The 16795-nt window shown below is 39.6% G+C and overlaps 1 protein-coding gene across 2 annotated transcripts in view; it reads left to right on the plus strand.

The window, feature by feature from the left end:
- The first annotated feature begins 305 nt into the window (after positions 1-305).
- LOC110529717 (snRNA-activating protein complex subunit 1) overlaps positions 306-16795 on the plus strand; it is a 31285-nt gene continuing 14795 nt past the window's right edge. The window contains exons 1-8 of one of the 2 annotated variants that reach the window (XM_036985195.2): positions 306-518; positions 602-740; positions 8276-8435; positions 9143-9283; positions 12125-12229; positions 15589-15732; positions 15914-15970; positions 16254-16316. In XM_036985195.2, the coding sequence (XP_036841090.1) occupies positions 509-518; positions 602-740; positions 8276-8435; positions 9143-9283; positions 12125-12229; positions 15589-15732; positions 15914-15970; positions 16254-16316 (819 nt within the window). In that variant the 5' untranslated portion in view covers positions 306-508. The remainder of the gene's footprint in view (positions 519-601; positions 741-8275; positions 8436-9142; positions 9284-12124; positions 12230-15588; positions 15733-15913; positions 15971-16253; positions 16317-16795) is intronic. The other variant, XM_036985197.2, reaches the window with a different exon arrangement.

Raw genomic sequence — 16795 nt, forward strand, 5'->3', positions numbered from 1 at the left:
GATAATTGTCACGAGGAGATGGAGACAGTGGAACATGTTCTATTTCAATGACAGAAATATATGAGAGAAAGGGAGCGATTGTTATTAGATTTGAGGAGTAACGGGGTTGAAGAGCCAGGATTAAGTGAACTCTTGGGGAAATCTTCGGGAGATGTAGTGTTTAATAATGTATTTGGTTTCCTTCGGGAGACGAGATTATTGGGTAGGATTTAGACCGTCAGTGTCTCTGGTCCACACTCTAGTCAGGTTGGTGGCAGTAATGCACCTTAAAGTTGGTTGCCAACTGCCATATAAACTCCACAGAAGAAGAAGAGGAACGTATTAGGCTGATGCACAGCCCATACAGAAGCTATCGGCATGCACCCATAACATTTGTTTGCAGACCACAGTAATATCGAATAAGAATATTAGGCACGGACGGCAAGCAGTTGTATTGAAAAGGTCGCATGTTGAGCTCAGAGGCACGTCAACTTCACTGAAAAGGGTAGCCAATCACCATACTTCTGAAATGCCGAATGGTAAGTAGGATTGCAGTACCACACTAGTGAGTTGAACTATATCTGTATTTGGTGTATTTGAGTTTAAATATATCATTAATAAGGTAAAGCGAAGGATCGTTTTCTGAAGCCACTTGTAGCAGACTACGAGGAACTGCTGGGTCGTTTCCAACAGACAGAATCCGTGCGGTTTGAGGAATTTACTGCTATTTGGAGAAACATGGGCTTCTCAAGTGTATTTTAGTAAGTACCTTTCCTCTTCATCAGTCGTCTCTTTTAAGATTACCTGCCGGCCTACCTAGTGTCGACAATTTGTTGCCAAATATGCATTTTCCATAATGCACTCTTTAAAAAAAAAAAATTCAACATGCTAATTATTATTAGACCACTGCCAACCTGTGCCCGGTTTTCCGATAACGATGGAATTTAGGCTTACTGGTGTTTTAACGAGTCTTTCCTACAACGGCTGAATATTTAACACGAGTTTCACAAAACGCCACGCTGAGAACAACGCTAAGTGCGTCGTCGGAGTGTTTGTCGATACCGATCGGATGGAAATAAGGGCAGCACTGCTCTCGGGACAGCTTTCTCGGTTTAAAATCTGAATTATTTCACAATACTGACGACGGATGAGCTCCTAGTGAGAGTTTACAATCTACGGCTGCAAGTATTGAAGTGGCTTAATGTATTGCAATACCCAATAAAAATGCACTAAATCAGCGATTTGGCACGTCATTCCGCAACATTTTAGGCTACCCATCATGAAATGTATTAGACAAATTAGGCAGTAGCCTACAAGTAACAAAATATATTCAATGTATTGAACATGAAATAGGCGTATGTGCTACTCTATTTATATTTCAATGCAGTCATCTTGGTTTTAATTTATAGTTTATTTTATATCCCGCTTGAATTAATTGCAAAGACATTAGCAACTTTTGTTGTAGTACACTTTGTTCAGCAGTTGCAGAAAGACGGATAAACCATGTGATTCTAGGTTTAGCAGAGATCTTGGGTGTATAAAGTGACGCGGGAGGGGAAAAAAGCATATACTGAAGCATGTAGCTTTACTTCGAGTGGTCAGAGGCAGACGTTAGGGGTGCTTGTTAGATTACGAGCGTTTTCAAGTGCTACTTTAACGATGGTTTTGAGAAACAGCTCGAGGTTAAACGATGTTCCTACGAAGGTTCTAAAGATGAATTTCCCCTTAAAATGCTTTTTGGAAACGGGGCCATGGTCAAGTTCCAGAGTTTGCCAAAAACACATTTACTTGACCAGTGCAGTTGCAAAGTTTGGTAATGGCTCAAATCGTAGTTCTTTAACCAACATTTGCATTTGCACTGTTTGTCAAGAAAATGTGTTTTTGTAGATATTGTTAGAAGTACTCCCTGTGCCAGGCAGGTAACATCACTGGGGAAGCAACCTATGTGATAAATGTGTTTGCTCAATAAATCCTGTTAAACTGAAATGTATGTATATACTGAAAAAATGTGTACGTACATGAGGTTCCAAGTTAGAAGTACTTGTTTATGAACGTTTGCACGCTTAATAGAGATTTTACCCAAATCAAAGTTGAATTTGATTAAGAATTCTAGACCACCAATCTGTTGTAATATTAAATTAAGGATGATATTACAAATGCAATCCTTATTTCTTAAATATATTTGTATTCCATTTTAATCTTAAATATTATATTAGAGGTTTTAATATCCAGAGCATTCAACCCTCCCTCACCTTGGCTGCTACATATTACCGCTTTTCTTAAATAATAAGCTTTATTCCTCCGTATAATAATCTTCAGTATGAAGTTAACTAATTTAGAATCAACCATTTTAGTTACTGACAGAGGAACATCCAAGGCAAGGGAGGTATAAACTAATCTGGACAGACCTTCAGATTGTGATAAAAGTACACGTCCAGATGAAGAAAGATCTCTTAATAACCAGGAGTTAAATCTCTTTCCAATTTTCTCTACAATAGGAGAGACATTTAAGTTGGCCCTTTCTTTCTGATCTTTGCTAACTGTAATACCAAGATATGTGATCACATCTTTTACGGGGATATTACATACTGCGTTTAAGTCACATCTTTTCAACGCAAATAATTCACATTTCCTAATATTCAGAGATAAACCTGACACATGTGAGAAGGCATTAATACGCTCAATAGCTTTCTTGACTTCATTATGATCTTTCCAAAAAAATGGTGGTGTCAGCCAATTGTGAACATTTTATCTCTTTGTCTTGTATCTGAGTACCCCTATAACTATTCTTATTTATATGAAGTGCCATAACTTGTGTGATCAATAAAAATAAGGAAGGAGATATTGGGCATCCTTGTAAAAGTCTACAACTAAAATAACTATCTTCCATAATGTGCTCATTGTAGTCTATCTAGTCGAATATTATTACATATGTCTGTCTGCCCTTCATAAAACCAGACTGGGTATCATCAATGATTTGGTAAAGACATTTAAGTATTTCTGCAAAGATGGATGCAAGTATCTTTCCATCATTGTTCATTGATGTGATTGGCCTCCAATTTTCTAACATCATAGAATCTTTGTTTGGGTATTACAGAAATTAGGCCTTCTGTCATAGCAGCAGGACCCCTAAATCAATTGCATCCTTAACATTAAATATAAATTGAATAATATCCTCCTGAAAATATGTAGAGAATTCACTGATAATGCCATCATTCCCTGGAGATTTGTTCTCTTAACTTGCTGATACATTTTTTTTATTTCATTGATAGAATTAATTTCATCAAGACTTTTGGAAGTCTTAATCTATGAATTTTGCGTAGTCTTTGACAGAGTCTAGAAAAGCAGATATGTCACTAGTAGGGCAGGCATTACTGGTATAAAGGTTACCATAGTTCAAAATATGGTTTCAGAATTCTATCTTTGGGGTTTTCATTTTCTTTTCCATGTATATTGAGCTTATGAATAGATGTAAATTCAGATGTTTTTTTTCTTTCAACATTTTAAAAGTATTGTTTTCTTTTCACCTTCCTCCAACCATCTCCCTCTTAATTTTACAAATGCCCCTTTTGCTCTCTTTTCATACATTCGGTCCATTTCTTGACCTTGATGAAGAAGGAAAGGGTCAGTTATTCTCTTTACTTTACTTTCCTTCTTCATCAACGTCCCCCATAGAGATTAGAGAGAGTATTTCCTTAAGTTTCTTCCCTCAATCTTATAAGTTCAGCAATTTCTTTACCTCTCTTCATGGCCGTTTGTCTTATTTCATACTTCATTAATTCCCAATATTTCCCATAAGACTTAAATAGTTGGACTTTCCTTCAATTGTCTTGTATAATATCTTTGGCATCCATCTTGAAATGATCATCTTCCAACAGTCTACTATTGAGTTTCCAATAACTCCAATTCGGTGTATCTTCAGATCCATTAATATTTAAAGATAAGAATATAACTTTATGATCAGTAAGAACTGATGGTTCAATTGATACCTTGACTACAGAATTACTCAGGATTAACAATGCTGTGTGTGTGTCTGTCTGTCAATCATCACATTAGGTGGAGATTTGAATTCTGTATCTAAGATCCCTTTGATATCCTGAAATACACCTATTAATCTCTTCAAATTCTTGAAATAACATCCTGTTTTGTTTGTTGGATGCAGAAATATTCCCTAATGAAAATATTTCACTGTTGGTTAATTTTAACAGTACATTTCAATGTCCAGAGTGGTGAGTCTTACTACTGATGACCTTCCCTTTAAATGCACCTCTTAAAACTGCTACACCTGCAGAGTGGTTGTTGCCATATGATAACCAGATATCGTTATCCCCATTGATTTTTTTCCAAAAATATAGATCGGAAGAACGAGCATGAGTCTCTTCTAAAAAGTAAAAGTCTGCATTAAACCGTTTTCAATACAGGAAAATCGCCTTACCCTTGAGTAAATTACGAATACCCCTGACATTAATTGACCAAAGAGATAAAGACAGACTTCAACCAATAACCTTGTTATGCTAATATAAGCTTTTCCTAAGGATATGTAACTCAAAAGGATTTCCATCCCATTGTTAACCTCTCCAACAAAAAAACAAACAAATATTGGTCATAAAGTTACTAAAGTGTTCTTACTCCCACAAGGGGGAGACATTGTGTAGACTATACAATAAGCAGTTATTCACCTATAGTTAGTTAGTGTTTAGTTTACCAGTTCTCAGGTCAGCCTTTTCTCATCGAAGTGTTTGTGTAAATGTTTTACAATAAAAGGCTGCTTTTCACCTGGCAATCAGTTTTTTGAGTTGCAGCCATCATCGGCCACAGTTTCTCTCTTGTCACTTTGTCTGCTTAGGTCAGATCCTCCGTAAACCTCCATTTTTGCTTGATGAGGAATTCACAATTCTTCGCTCGCCTCCAAAAATCCCGTGTAGATCTGTTGGTGAACCGGAGGATGGTTGTCCTCAGTCTCTTGTCTTGATCCTTGAGTCTTCCCAAACGATGGACGATGTCTACATTTTCCTGAAGTTTGGCTTTTGATTTGGGAATCAAATCAAATCAAATTTATTTATATAGCCCTTCGTACATCAGCTGATATCTCAAAGTGCTGTACAGAAACCCAGCCTAAAACCCCAAACAGCAAGCAATGCAGATGTAGAAGCACGGTGGCTAGGAAAAACTCCCTAGAAAGGCCAAAACCTAGGAAGAAACCTAGAGAGGAACCAGGCTATGTGGGGTGGCCAGTCCTCTTCTGGCTGTGCCGGGTGGAGATTATAACAGAACATGGCCAAGATGTTCAAATGTTCATAAATGACCAGCATGGTCGAATAATAATAATAATAATAATATTATTATTATTATTATTATTATTATTATTATTATTATTATTAAGGCAGAACAGTTGAAACTGGAGCAGCAGCACGGCCAGGTGGACTGGGGACAGCAAGGAGTCATCAAATTTTATTCGTCACATACACATGGTTAGCAGATGTTAATGCGAGTGTAGCGAAATGCTTGTGCTTCTAGTTCCGACAATGCAGCAATAACCAACAAGTAATCTAGCTAACAATTCCAAAACTACTGTCTTATACACAGTGTAAGGGGATAAAGAATATGCACATAAGGATATATGAATGAGTGATGGTACAGAGCAGCATAGGCAGGATACAGTAGATGGTATCGAGTACAGTATATACATGAGGTGAGTATGTAAACAAAGAGGCATAGTTGAAGTGGCTAGTGATGCATGTATTACATAAGGATGCAGTCGATGATATAGAGTACAGTATATATGTATGCATATGAGATGAATAATGTAGGGTAAGTAACATTATATAAGGTAGCATTGTTTAAAGTGGCTAGTGATATATTTACATCATTTCCCATCAATTCCCATTATTAAAGTGGCTGGAGTTGAGTCAGTGTCAGTATGTTGGCAGCAGCCACTCAATGTTAGTGGTGGCTGTTTAACAGTCTGATGGCCTTGAGATAGAAGCTGTTTTTCAGTCTCTCGGTCCCAGCTTTAATGCACCTGTACTGACCTCGCCTTCTGGATGATAACGGGGTGAACAGGCAGTGGCTCGGGTGGTTGATGTCCTTGATGATCTTTATGGCCTTCCTGTAACATCAGGTGGTGTAGGTGTCCTGGAGGGCAGGTAGTTTGCCCCCGGTGATGCGTTGTGCAGACCTCACTACCCTCTGGAGAGCCTTACGGTTGTGGGCGGAGCAGTTGCCGTACCAGGCGGTGATACAGCCCGCCAGGATGCTCTCGATTGTGCATCTGTAGAAGTTTGTGAGTGCTTTTGGTGACAAACCGAATATTTTCAGCCTCCTGAGGTTGAAGAGGCACTGCTGCGCCTTCTTCACGATGCTGTCTGTGTGAGTGGACCAATTCAGTTTGTCTGTGATGTGTATGCCGAGGAACTTAAAACTTGCTACCCTCTCCACTACTGTTCCATCGATGTGGATAGGGGGGTGTTCCCTCTGCTGTTTCCTGAAGTCCACGATCATCTCCTTAGTTTTGTTGACGTTGAGTGTGAGGTTATTTTCCTGACACCACACTCCGAGGGCCCTCACCTCCTCCCTGTAGGCCGTCTCGTCGTTTTTGGTAATCAAGCCTACCACTGTTGTGTCGTCCGCAAACTTGATTGAGTTGGAGGCGTGCGTGGCCACGCAGTCGTGGGTGAACAGGGAGTACAGGAGAGGGCTCAGAACGCACCCTTGTGAGGCCCCAGTGTTGAGGATCAGCGGGGTGGAGATGTTGTTGCCTACCCTCACCACCTGGGGGTGGCCCGACAGGAAGTCCAGTACCCAGTTGCACAGGGCGGGGTCGAGACCCAGGGTCTCGAGCTTGATGACGAGCTTGGAGGGTACTATGGTGTTGAATGCCGAGCTGTAGTCAATGAACAGCATTCTCACATAGGTATTCCTCTTGTCCAGATGGGTTAGGGCAGTGTGCAGTGTGGTTGAGATTGCATCGTCTGTGGACCTATTTGGGCGGTAAGCAAATTGGAGTGAGTCTAGGGTGTTGGGGTAGGGTGGAGGTGATATGGTCCTTGACTAGTCTCTCAAAGCACTTCATGATGACGGAAGTGAGTCGTTTAGCTCAGTTACCTTAGCTTTCTTGGGAACAAGAAAGTGTGGAGTGCATGTACTGTTACATTTTCAATAAACTTTTTTTCACTTTGTCACTATGGGGTTTTGTTTGAAGATGGGGTTGGGGTTTTGCTTGTAGATGGGTGAGGGAAAAGTATCTTGAATCCATTTTGAATTCAGGCTGTAACACAATGTTAAGGGATATTAATACTTTCTGAAGGTGCTGTAAGCATATATATATATATATATATATATATATATATATATCATATTGTAATCCATTTCTGGTTCATTTGATTTCTAATTTGCTAATTGTAGGCTAATGTCTAGTTTTAGCATTCATGGTGTGTAACGTGTTCAATGATGTACCTGTGGTTTAGTCTGTTATAGTGTAGGCTAGGGCCTAAGCTGATCTGTCAGTGTGGAACAATTATATGGTATGTGGCGGTTTTGGTAGGATTTGGACAGCAGCTTTCTCTTGTCTTTTTCTTTTGATCCTATCAGTGCCGACACACCCCAACTACGCACTTAGTGAAAGTTATCCCTATATGTAGTGTTTTGGGAAATGCATGTGAATTCTTCGGTCGTTGTAGGAACAATGCATTGTTAATACACTCGAACCTAATCGCTATTGGGATGTTGCCCCACATGCTTGACTAGAAGTTCAGTTCTTCTTTCTAGTCAACTGCCATATGCCAACATGTTTTTTTTATTATTTTTTATTTTTATCGATTTGCTCAATGGAATCATTAGTATTACAGTGACACATTCCATCCCTGGAATGAGCTATGTTTTTGCACTTTCACTGCAATGTAAACAAACATAATGTAAACATATAACGTATGTGGCTGTTTTGACTAACGGGAAGTACTGAACCTCTAGTCTGGTAACTGTACACATACTGTGTATAGAGATACCATAGTATTTGCGTTAAGTCCTACTGAAGTGCCTGTACCTGTTTAGCAGCATGTCACACATTGGAAGGTATATCTGTAATAATTGGTAGAAAGTTCTGATTTTAAAAAAGGCATTTCCCGAGCACCCAAGACCATTAAATCAAGTTGTTCCAATAATCTAAAATCCATTCCATGTTGTGTTCTTGCTTATTGCATACACACCGGTCTCACACCTGTTTTGTTCTAGCTAATCATTACCAGTGCGACTGTTGTAACTCTTCTTAATTTTCCCTCTGATCTCCATTTCATTTTAGCGGTTCACTTGCTGGTAATGAGATGAGGGAATTCTGCCACCTAACCCTGACCATGGCCTTCAACTACTTCTTACCCCCATATAGCTTCCAGATCAGAGTGGGGGGTCTGTACCTTCTCTATGGCCTATACCACACACAGCTCGCTTCACCTAAAGAGAAGGTGCTGAAAGACACTTACTTTAACTCTCATTATTCAATCCCATTTATTCCAATAGTGTTTTCTATTTTTTTTCTTTAACAATTGACTTGATATACTTTTCTACTTCCTAAACTAATATGCTGTACTGAACAATGTCTGTGGAGAATCTCAATTGTATACTCCTCGCCGCATCCTGAGTAGAAGGTCACAGGGGATGCACCTTTTGGCTTTCTCATTCAATGGGTTTTGAGGAGGATGTGAGGAGTATGCAACTGAGATTCTCCCATAGTGTGCAACAACTTGCAGACAGCCCTAGTCTTGGAATGTCTGAGTTTCCCATACAATGACTGTAAATCTTCCAGATCCAAGTGGTCCTTGTCAATCCATTTGTGTAACTCATCAGAAAATTCTATCTGATACATATGGGGGAAATTTGTTTCTCACTAGCGCAGGAGAAAATATATGCATGTTCCTGACAGTAAATAACCCCCGACGATAGCTCATGAAGTATATCCGTATGAATTTGCTGTTATCATTATTGTGTTTGGGTTATGTCCCCAAAATGACCCAAGTATCCCACTTGGGCGATCTGTTCTTGATTCTTGTGGTTGGATGATAAGTTGAATGATATGTATCCAACGTGTTGGGTGCTTTGTTAGATGTATTAGGGGGATGAAGTCATGCACAATATGTTGAGTAAGTGTGTGTGTTTCTTCCCCCCCTCCCAGATCAGGATTGCCCTAAAGGACTGGGAGCAAATTCAGAAGTTTTACCAGGATTCGGTGAATTCGCAGCACTATGATGCAGTTTACATTATCAGGAAGCTAATAGCTGAGAATGCTGTCCTTTACACCGCCATGCCTCAGATGGTAAGGCACTCCCAAATTGTAATTTTAAAGTATCCCCTAAGGTATTTTGTAATGTTACATACTTGGCAAAAGGGGAATCTAGAAATCCATTTAAAGTCTACATATCTTCCAAAGCTTATTAAACAATGTAGGAGTACAAAATGGCAGTGCAGTTGCTTAAACAGTGCCACCTGTCAGTCATCTGATGTTTATTTACATCATTGGTCAAAACGAGATGTTAACAAAATACAACTAGTTGAAACAAGCATGATTCACCTCACAGCAGCAGTCTGGTCAATGTTTTTTATTTTTTTATTTTACCTTTATTTAAGTTAAGAACAAACAGTTAAGAACACATTCTTATTTTCAATGACTGCCTAGGAACAGTGTTCAGGGGCAGAACGACAGATTTGTACCTTGTCAGCTCGGGGATTTGAACTTGCAACCTTTCGGTTACTAGTCCAATGCTCTAACCACTAGGCTACCCTGCCGCCCCATGTTGCCAGTCCCACCTGACAGACCCGAATAACAGCCTTGCACCTCAGAGCCGGTGTCCTTTTTTTGTTGTGATGTCAGCCCATCTATCTTCATAGGAAAAGAGTAATTAGTGTCAAGTTTTTGGCCAACTGATAACATTGCAAGCTTTAAAATGTTTGTTTTTCATTCAAATGTCATGTGGGTCAGTGTTTCTGCACAATCTTGTACAGATATTTAAATCATTTCAACAAATATATTTATTTCCATTATAGCAGGGCTTTCTGAACAGTGACCTGATCAGCTTGAGTGAATTGAATTCAAATTGATTTTGTTGAATTCTTGTTGGGGGGGAATTTACCTGACACTAAAATTAATTGACCTGAAATGAGAATTTCCTTGATGTAATTTACAGTGAGAGGGAATTTAATTAAAGTAAAGTTGTTGAATTGACCCTGACCCCAACTTGAATCAGTCTGATTAGTATTACTCTAATTCAAATCCCTTTTTTGATGATTCAAGTATTTACAAAATAATGTTTAAGCATGGAGCATCACTCAACATTCCAGAGTGCCAAAGAAGCCCAGAACATGTCGGCTGCAGAGAGACAAGACAAAGCCATGACAACCAGTTTTGATGAGTCAGTGTTGACATTTTGTTGATTCACCATTAACTAAGTTTATTAGATGGAAAACAAGCTATTAGGGTGAGAAATTCTGACGTTTTGTCACAGGTGCAGCCGATTCACGCAAGCGAACGTTTGAGATCATGGCTAGACGGCAGATTTTTTTTTTTTTTTACATTCAGCCTAGTTGTATTTTTCAGCTCATCTCCACATTTTGGTAGGCTACTTCCTATGTGTTAGTCAATAATTGGATACGTGCAACTTCTTTGTCATTACTTGATGCCCTAAAAGAATAAATAAAGCCTTGCCCACCAGAATGTCATAAATCGATCGATTGAATGAATGCATCTGGTGGAAAAAGTTCCCAATAGTCATACTTGTGAAGTAAAGAAACCTTCAATAGAAAATGACTCAAGTAAAAGTCTAAAATATTTGATTTCAAATATACTTAAGTATCAAAAGTAAAAGCATCAATCATTTAGAATTCCTTATTTAGCTAACCAGATGGTGCCATTTTTCTTTTCCCTTCAAATTTTACGGATAGCCAGAGGCACACCAACGTTCCTACATAATTTACAAACGAAGCATGTGATTAGTGAGTCCGCCAGATCAGAGGCAGTAGGGATGTTCTGTTGAGAAGTGCGTGAATTGGACCACTTACCTGTCCTGCTAAGCATTCAAAATGAAATGAGTATTTTTGGTTGTCAAGGAAAATGTATGGCGTAAAATGTAAAAAAAAAAAAATCTTTAGGAATGTAGTGAAGTAAAAGTAGTCAAATATATAAAGTACAGATACCCGCAAAACTTCTTAAGTAGTATTTTAAATGTAAGTCCTTTACGCCACTGGAATGCTTTCATTTCTGCTTCTCTCACAGAGGGAGAACGTTTTAAGGAAGCAAGGTGAGAATGCAGTAACTCAAACAGCTGAAAGATTTCTCATGCAAAATGTCTGAATGACATCAGTTTGACCGGTTTTAAGAAAATGAAATTCTGTGAAAAAGATCCAACGATTTCAGTTTGTCTTGACTGCATTTCCAATTTGTGGTTGAAATACTGGTAGCTTTTATATTGCTGAAAAACAGTTTATATATACACTGTCCCTAAAAGCCAATTTATGCTTATGTACCCATGCGGAGGGCACCTTATAGCTCCACATTGACAGGATTGGTTGATGTTAAGTGGGGGCGGGAGGTCCTGTATAAACACACTCACGTCCTTCACAACAGCTCTGCTCCGTGTAGCGCAAAAAGTAGGAGTGCCCTGACTTCTGTGGAGGCCATATCACTGTAAATTCGGCACTTCCAATGCAGATGTCGGATTGACCATGCAGCGCCTTTAACCACACATTCTCATTCTCTCTCATATTTCTCCACGCCTGTTCCCAAAACGATGTTATTTGGTGGATCATTTTACTATAAGAAATCATTAATTCTGCAGACGTTTATATTGTATTAGGCTACATGTGAAAGGTTCTAGGCCCACAGTCAGTGTCCAGATTTCAGCGTATTCCATTTAACCCATCTAAACTTCAAAGATGCGTAGACCAGGGGGTGCGGCCGCACATGTCACAACCTACTTCCGCTGTCTCTGCGTGCGCACACCGAACTTGGCTGCATTTAAGCCAATCAGTGCAGCAGAGTACACGTTTATAGACCCTCCCCCTTAATCTTGTAGGGCCAATATTTATTTTTTTTACCAGAAATGTTACTTATTGAACTTGATGGAATTGACCCTATTCCTCGGTTCACTGTGTCCACCTGTAGTTGACCTTCCGTGTGAAGAAGAAGCCCCAGCATCACAAGGTGTGCGAGGAGTTCCGTGACCGACCAGAAAGGGTCAAGGACCTCATCTCTACAGATATGCTGCAAGTATGGCTTTTCCTCTATTAAAAACTTTGCTACAGTAAAAACGGTTCCATGTCACACTGGGGAATCGGCACATTTCCCATGCTGAATCTGTAGATCTCCCACTCAATGTGTGAATAGTCTTTTTGAATATCAGTAGGCTATAATGCAGGCATGGGGGTGTGCGTCTAAAGGCTGTCTCATACCATCCAGTCAAAATGTGGTCGGGCTGTTTTTTTGCATATAGATTGAACAAAACACATATACATGCAACATCGTTTTGTTTACCGAGTTAGTTCATATAAGGAAATCAGTCAATTTTAAATAAATAAATTAGATTCCTTAAAAAATGGGGTGAGGATCAGAAAACAACTCCGTATCTGGTGTCTACCAATTTCCTGCTTCCTGTGGAATGTTGTCCCACTCCTCTACAATGACTGTGTGAAGTTGCTGGATATTGGCGGGAACTGGAACAAGCTGTCCTGCTAGAAAAGGTTGGAGACCAAATCTACTGTACTTGGAGAAAACATGGGGGATGTAATGCTGCTTTAAAAGTTGATAAAGTGTAATCTCATTTAGAAGAAAAAGGCATTCAAACATTTTGCTGCGATTTTCACACTGCTCTACATTAAAGTATTCTTTTCCCAACAATTTAAACAAATTACCTAAATGGATTCTCTGAACATTCTCACCAAGTTCCCTCATTAGGCAAACCATTAACAGTATTAGATTAGTTATTCTATAATAAAAATGTCACATTGAACAGCTACAGTGCTGCTCTTTGTTTGTGCCCATTTAGAATCTTTCACAGCCTCTTAATCCTTAGCTCAGCCATCTCTTACAGAATTCACATAGGAACACGTGACTGTGGTCAAGAGTTCAACATTTAAAATACTTTATCAACATCAAGTGCTAAAGGTAGCCTACAATTAGGAAACAATTCAAACACATGAAGACTTGGGTAGAATAAACTACTTACAGTACATTTGGAAAGTACAGACCCCCTAGACTTTGCACATTGTTACGTTACAACCTTAATCTAAAATTGATTTAAAAAATGTATTGAATCCATCTACACACAAACCCATTTACACACAAACTTCCTTGAACAAGGCCCTACTCCCCCGATTGCTCAGTTTTCCCAGGCGGCCAGCTCTAGGAAGTGTCTTGGTGGCTCCAAACTTCTTCCATTTAAGAGTGATGGCCACTGTGTTCTTGGTGACCTTAAATACTGCAGATATTTTTTGGTACCCTACTCCAGATCTGTGCCTTGACACAATCCTGTCTTGGAGCGCTATAGACAATTCATTCCACCTCATGGCTTGGTTTTTGCTCTGACATGCACTGTCAACTGTGGGACCTTATATAGACCGCTGTGTGCCTTTCCAAATAATGTCCAATCAATTTAATTTACCACAGGTGGACTCCAAGTATTAGAAACATCTCAAGGATGATCAATGGAAACAGGATGCACCCGAGCTCAATTTCGAGTATCATAGCAATGGGTCTAAATACCTATGTTAAGGTATTTTTAAAATACATTTTCAAACATACAGTGGGGCAAAAAAGTATTTAGTCAGACACCAATTGTGCAAGTTCTCCCACTTAAAAAGATGAGAGGCCTGTAATTCTCATCATAGCTACACTTCAACGATGACAGACAAAATGAGAAGAAAAAAATCCAGATTTTTAATGAATGTATTTGCAAATTATGGTGGAAAAAAACTTTTGTTATTGACCAAATACTTAATCTCAATACTTTGTTATATACCCTTTGTTGGCAATGAGAGGTCAAACACTTTTTGTAAGTCTTCACAATGTTTTCACACACTGTTGCTGGTATTTTGGCCCATTCCTCCATGCAGATCTCCTCTAGAGCAGTGATGTTTTGGGGCTGTTGCTGGGCAACATGGACTTTCAACTCCCTCCAAAGATTTTCTATGGGGTTGAGATCTGGAGACTGGCTAGGCCACTCCAGGACCTTGAAATGCTTCTTACGAAGCCACTCCTTCGTTGTCCGGGCGGTGTGTTTGGGATCATTGTCATGCTGAAAGACCCAGCCACGTTTCATCTTCAATGCCCTTGCTGATGGAAGGAGGTTTTCACTCAAATTCTTTCCTTTACACGGATCAGTCGTCCTGGTCCCTTTGCAGAAAAACAGCCCCAAAGCATGATGTTTCCACCCCCATGCTTCACAGTAGGTATGGTGTTCTTTGGCTGCAACTTAGCATTCTTTGTCCTCCAAACACGACGAGTTGAGTTTTTACCAAAACGTTCTATTTTGGTTTCATCTGACCATATGACATTCTCCCAATCTTCTTCTGGATCATCCAAATGCTCTCTAACAAACTTCAGACGGGCCTGGACACGTCTGGCACTGCAGGATTTGAGTCCCTGGCGGCGTGGTGTTTTACTGATGGTAGGCTTTGTTACTTTGGTCCCAGCTCTCTGCAGGTCATTCACTAGGTGAGATCTTGCGTGGCGCCCCAGATCGAGGGAGATTATCAGTTGTCTTTTATGTCTTCCATTTCCTAATAATTGCTCCCACAGTTGAAGAAATCAAACCAAGCTGCTTACCTATTGCAGATTCAGTCTTCCCAGCCTGGTGCAGGTCTACAATGTTGTTTCTGGTGTCCTTTGACAGCTCTTTGGTCTTGGCCATAGTGGAGTTTGGAGTGTGACTGTTTGAGGTTGTGGACAGGTGTCTTTTATACTGATAACAAGTTCAAACAGGTGCCATTAATAAGGTAACGAGTGGAGGCCAGAGGAGCCTCTTAAAGAAGAAGTTACAGTTCTGTAAGAGCCAGAAATCTTGCTTGTTTGTAGGTGACCAAATACTTATTTTCCACCATAATTTGCAAATAAATTCATTAAAAATCCTACAATGTGATTTTCTGGATTTTCTCATTTTGTCTGTCATAGTTGAAGTGTACCTATGATGATAAATTACAGGCCTCATCTTTTTAAGTGGGAGAACTTGCACAATTGGTGGCTGACTAAATACTTTTTTGCCCCACTGTATGAACCTGTTTTTGCTTCATTGTGGTATTGTGATTTTTTTTTAAATGTAACCTTTTAACTAGGCAAGTCAGTTCAGAACAAATTCTTATTTACGATGACGGTGTACCATAGATTGAGGGAAAACATTTGATTTAATCCTTTTAGAAGAAGGCTGTAATGTAACAATGCAGGAAAAGGCAAGGTCTGAATACTTTCCCAATGCACTGTACGTTACTGCAAAACTTGTTGCAATGGTTTTACGTAGGTATTTAGTTTTATGTAACAGTTTGTCACACTGAATGACCCTCTGGATTAATTTAGCATATCGGACTGTTCGGTTGTCTGGCAAGTGTCTGGCAAGTGTTTGTTTGCATTGCACGTAGGAGGTGGCTAACATTCAGGGTCACCATGAGCGGCTGAAGGCGTCCGTCTTGGAGAGGTCATCCATTGCGGTGACCCAACAGGACCTGCCTGCCCGCTTGCACAGCTGTGTGCTTGAGTTCCTCCACTGGCAGGACAGGCATGAGGTGAGCCTCTATTCTTATAGCGCAGCGAGAAAGCATATTTCAATGCAGCAGTGTTTAATTGTCACTGTTTTGCACTATAAACATTTTTGTTGACAATTCATAAAATGTAAATTTCTACTCTGAAGAAATATTTGAGCCCAGAAACTGGATGATTTTTAACTTGGCTTTTTGTTATGTTTAGAACCATGGAGATGCAGACCACTTGGTTTATGCTGAGGAAAAAGCCCAGCAGGTCGAGGTAAGCTTTAGCGTAGTTAGCCTTTTTGTTGTTGTACTGTAATGAAATAACGCTATGACTATTTGGGAACTTGGCATAGAAAGCTAGAAAGCCTTCTGCACTGCTTGTTTTGCTACTGTCTAACATTACTAGAATATAGTACATTGACTAACAAACTACAAAACCCTTCGGGAGTGTACAATGGTTTTACGTCAACACTGGTGAGTACCACCGTTGGCCAGATAATGACATTGCAAGCATTGAAGGTCTTATCCTTTCCTGAATATGCTCTCTTTTTGTCCAGTCTTCCAATAGGGCACAGCTTCTGGCATCCATCAAGACAAAATCATACGGGTGTCTTGCAGAGGTCTGCTGAACAAGAAGTGATTTTTCACACTTCATTTCAAGTGCCACTTAAGTGTCCAATGCATATCTGTCAGGGCAGAGTGTCTATGGCCTTTTTCTCCTCCCTTGTACTTTATTAATCCTTAAAGGTAATTGATTAGTTAAGAACTCTGCTCACCTGGTTGTCTGGGTCTTAATTGGACATTAACTGAAAGAAAATGACAAACCAGCAGATATACATCCCTCCAGGAATTGAGTTTGACACTGCTTGTCCAATACATAGTTTATTTCATACACTACTTTATAATGGCTATGCATGTGTTTTATTTATAGAAAATGATGGGCAACATTTTCCTCTTGCTGAAAGGTGCACAATGCACAATGAGCTAAAAAATCTGAGCAATGACTTTTTGGGTATTTTCCACTGACCTGTAGGTGTCTGCACAGATCTTGGCCATGTTGGACATCAAATACTGAACACCTTGAAAAACATCGGAAGCA

This window comes from Oncorhynchus mykiss, chromosome 8 (assembly GCF_057628025.1).
Source record: "Oncorhynchus mykiss isolate SJ-2025 chromosome 8, ASM5762802v1, whole genome shotgun sequence".
NCBI lineage: Eukaryota > Metazoa > Chordata > Actinopteri > Salmoniformes > Salmonidae > Oncorhynchus > Oncorhynchus mykiss.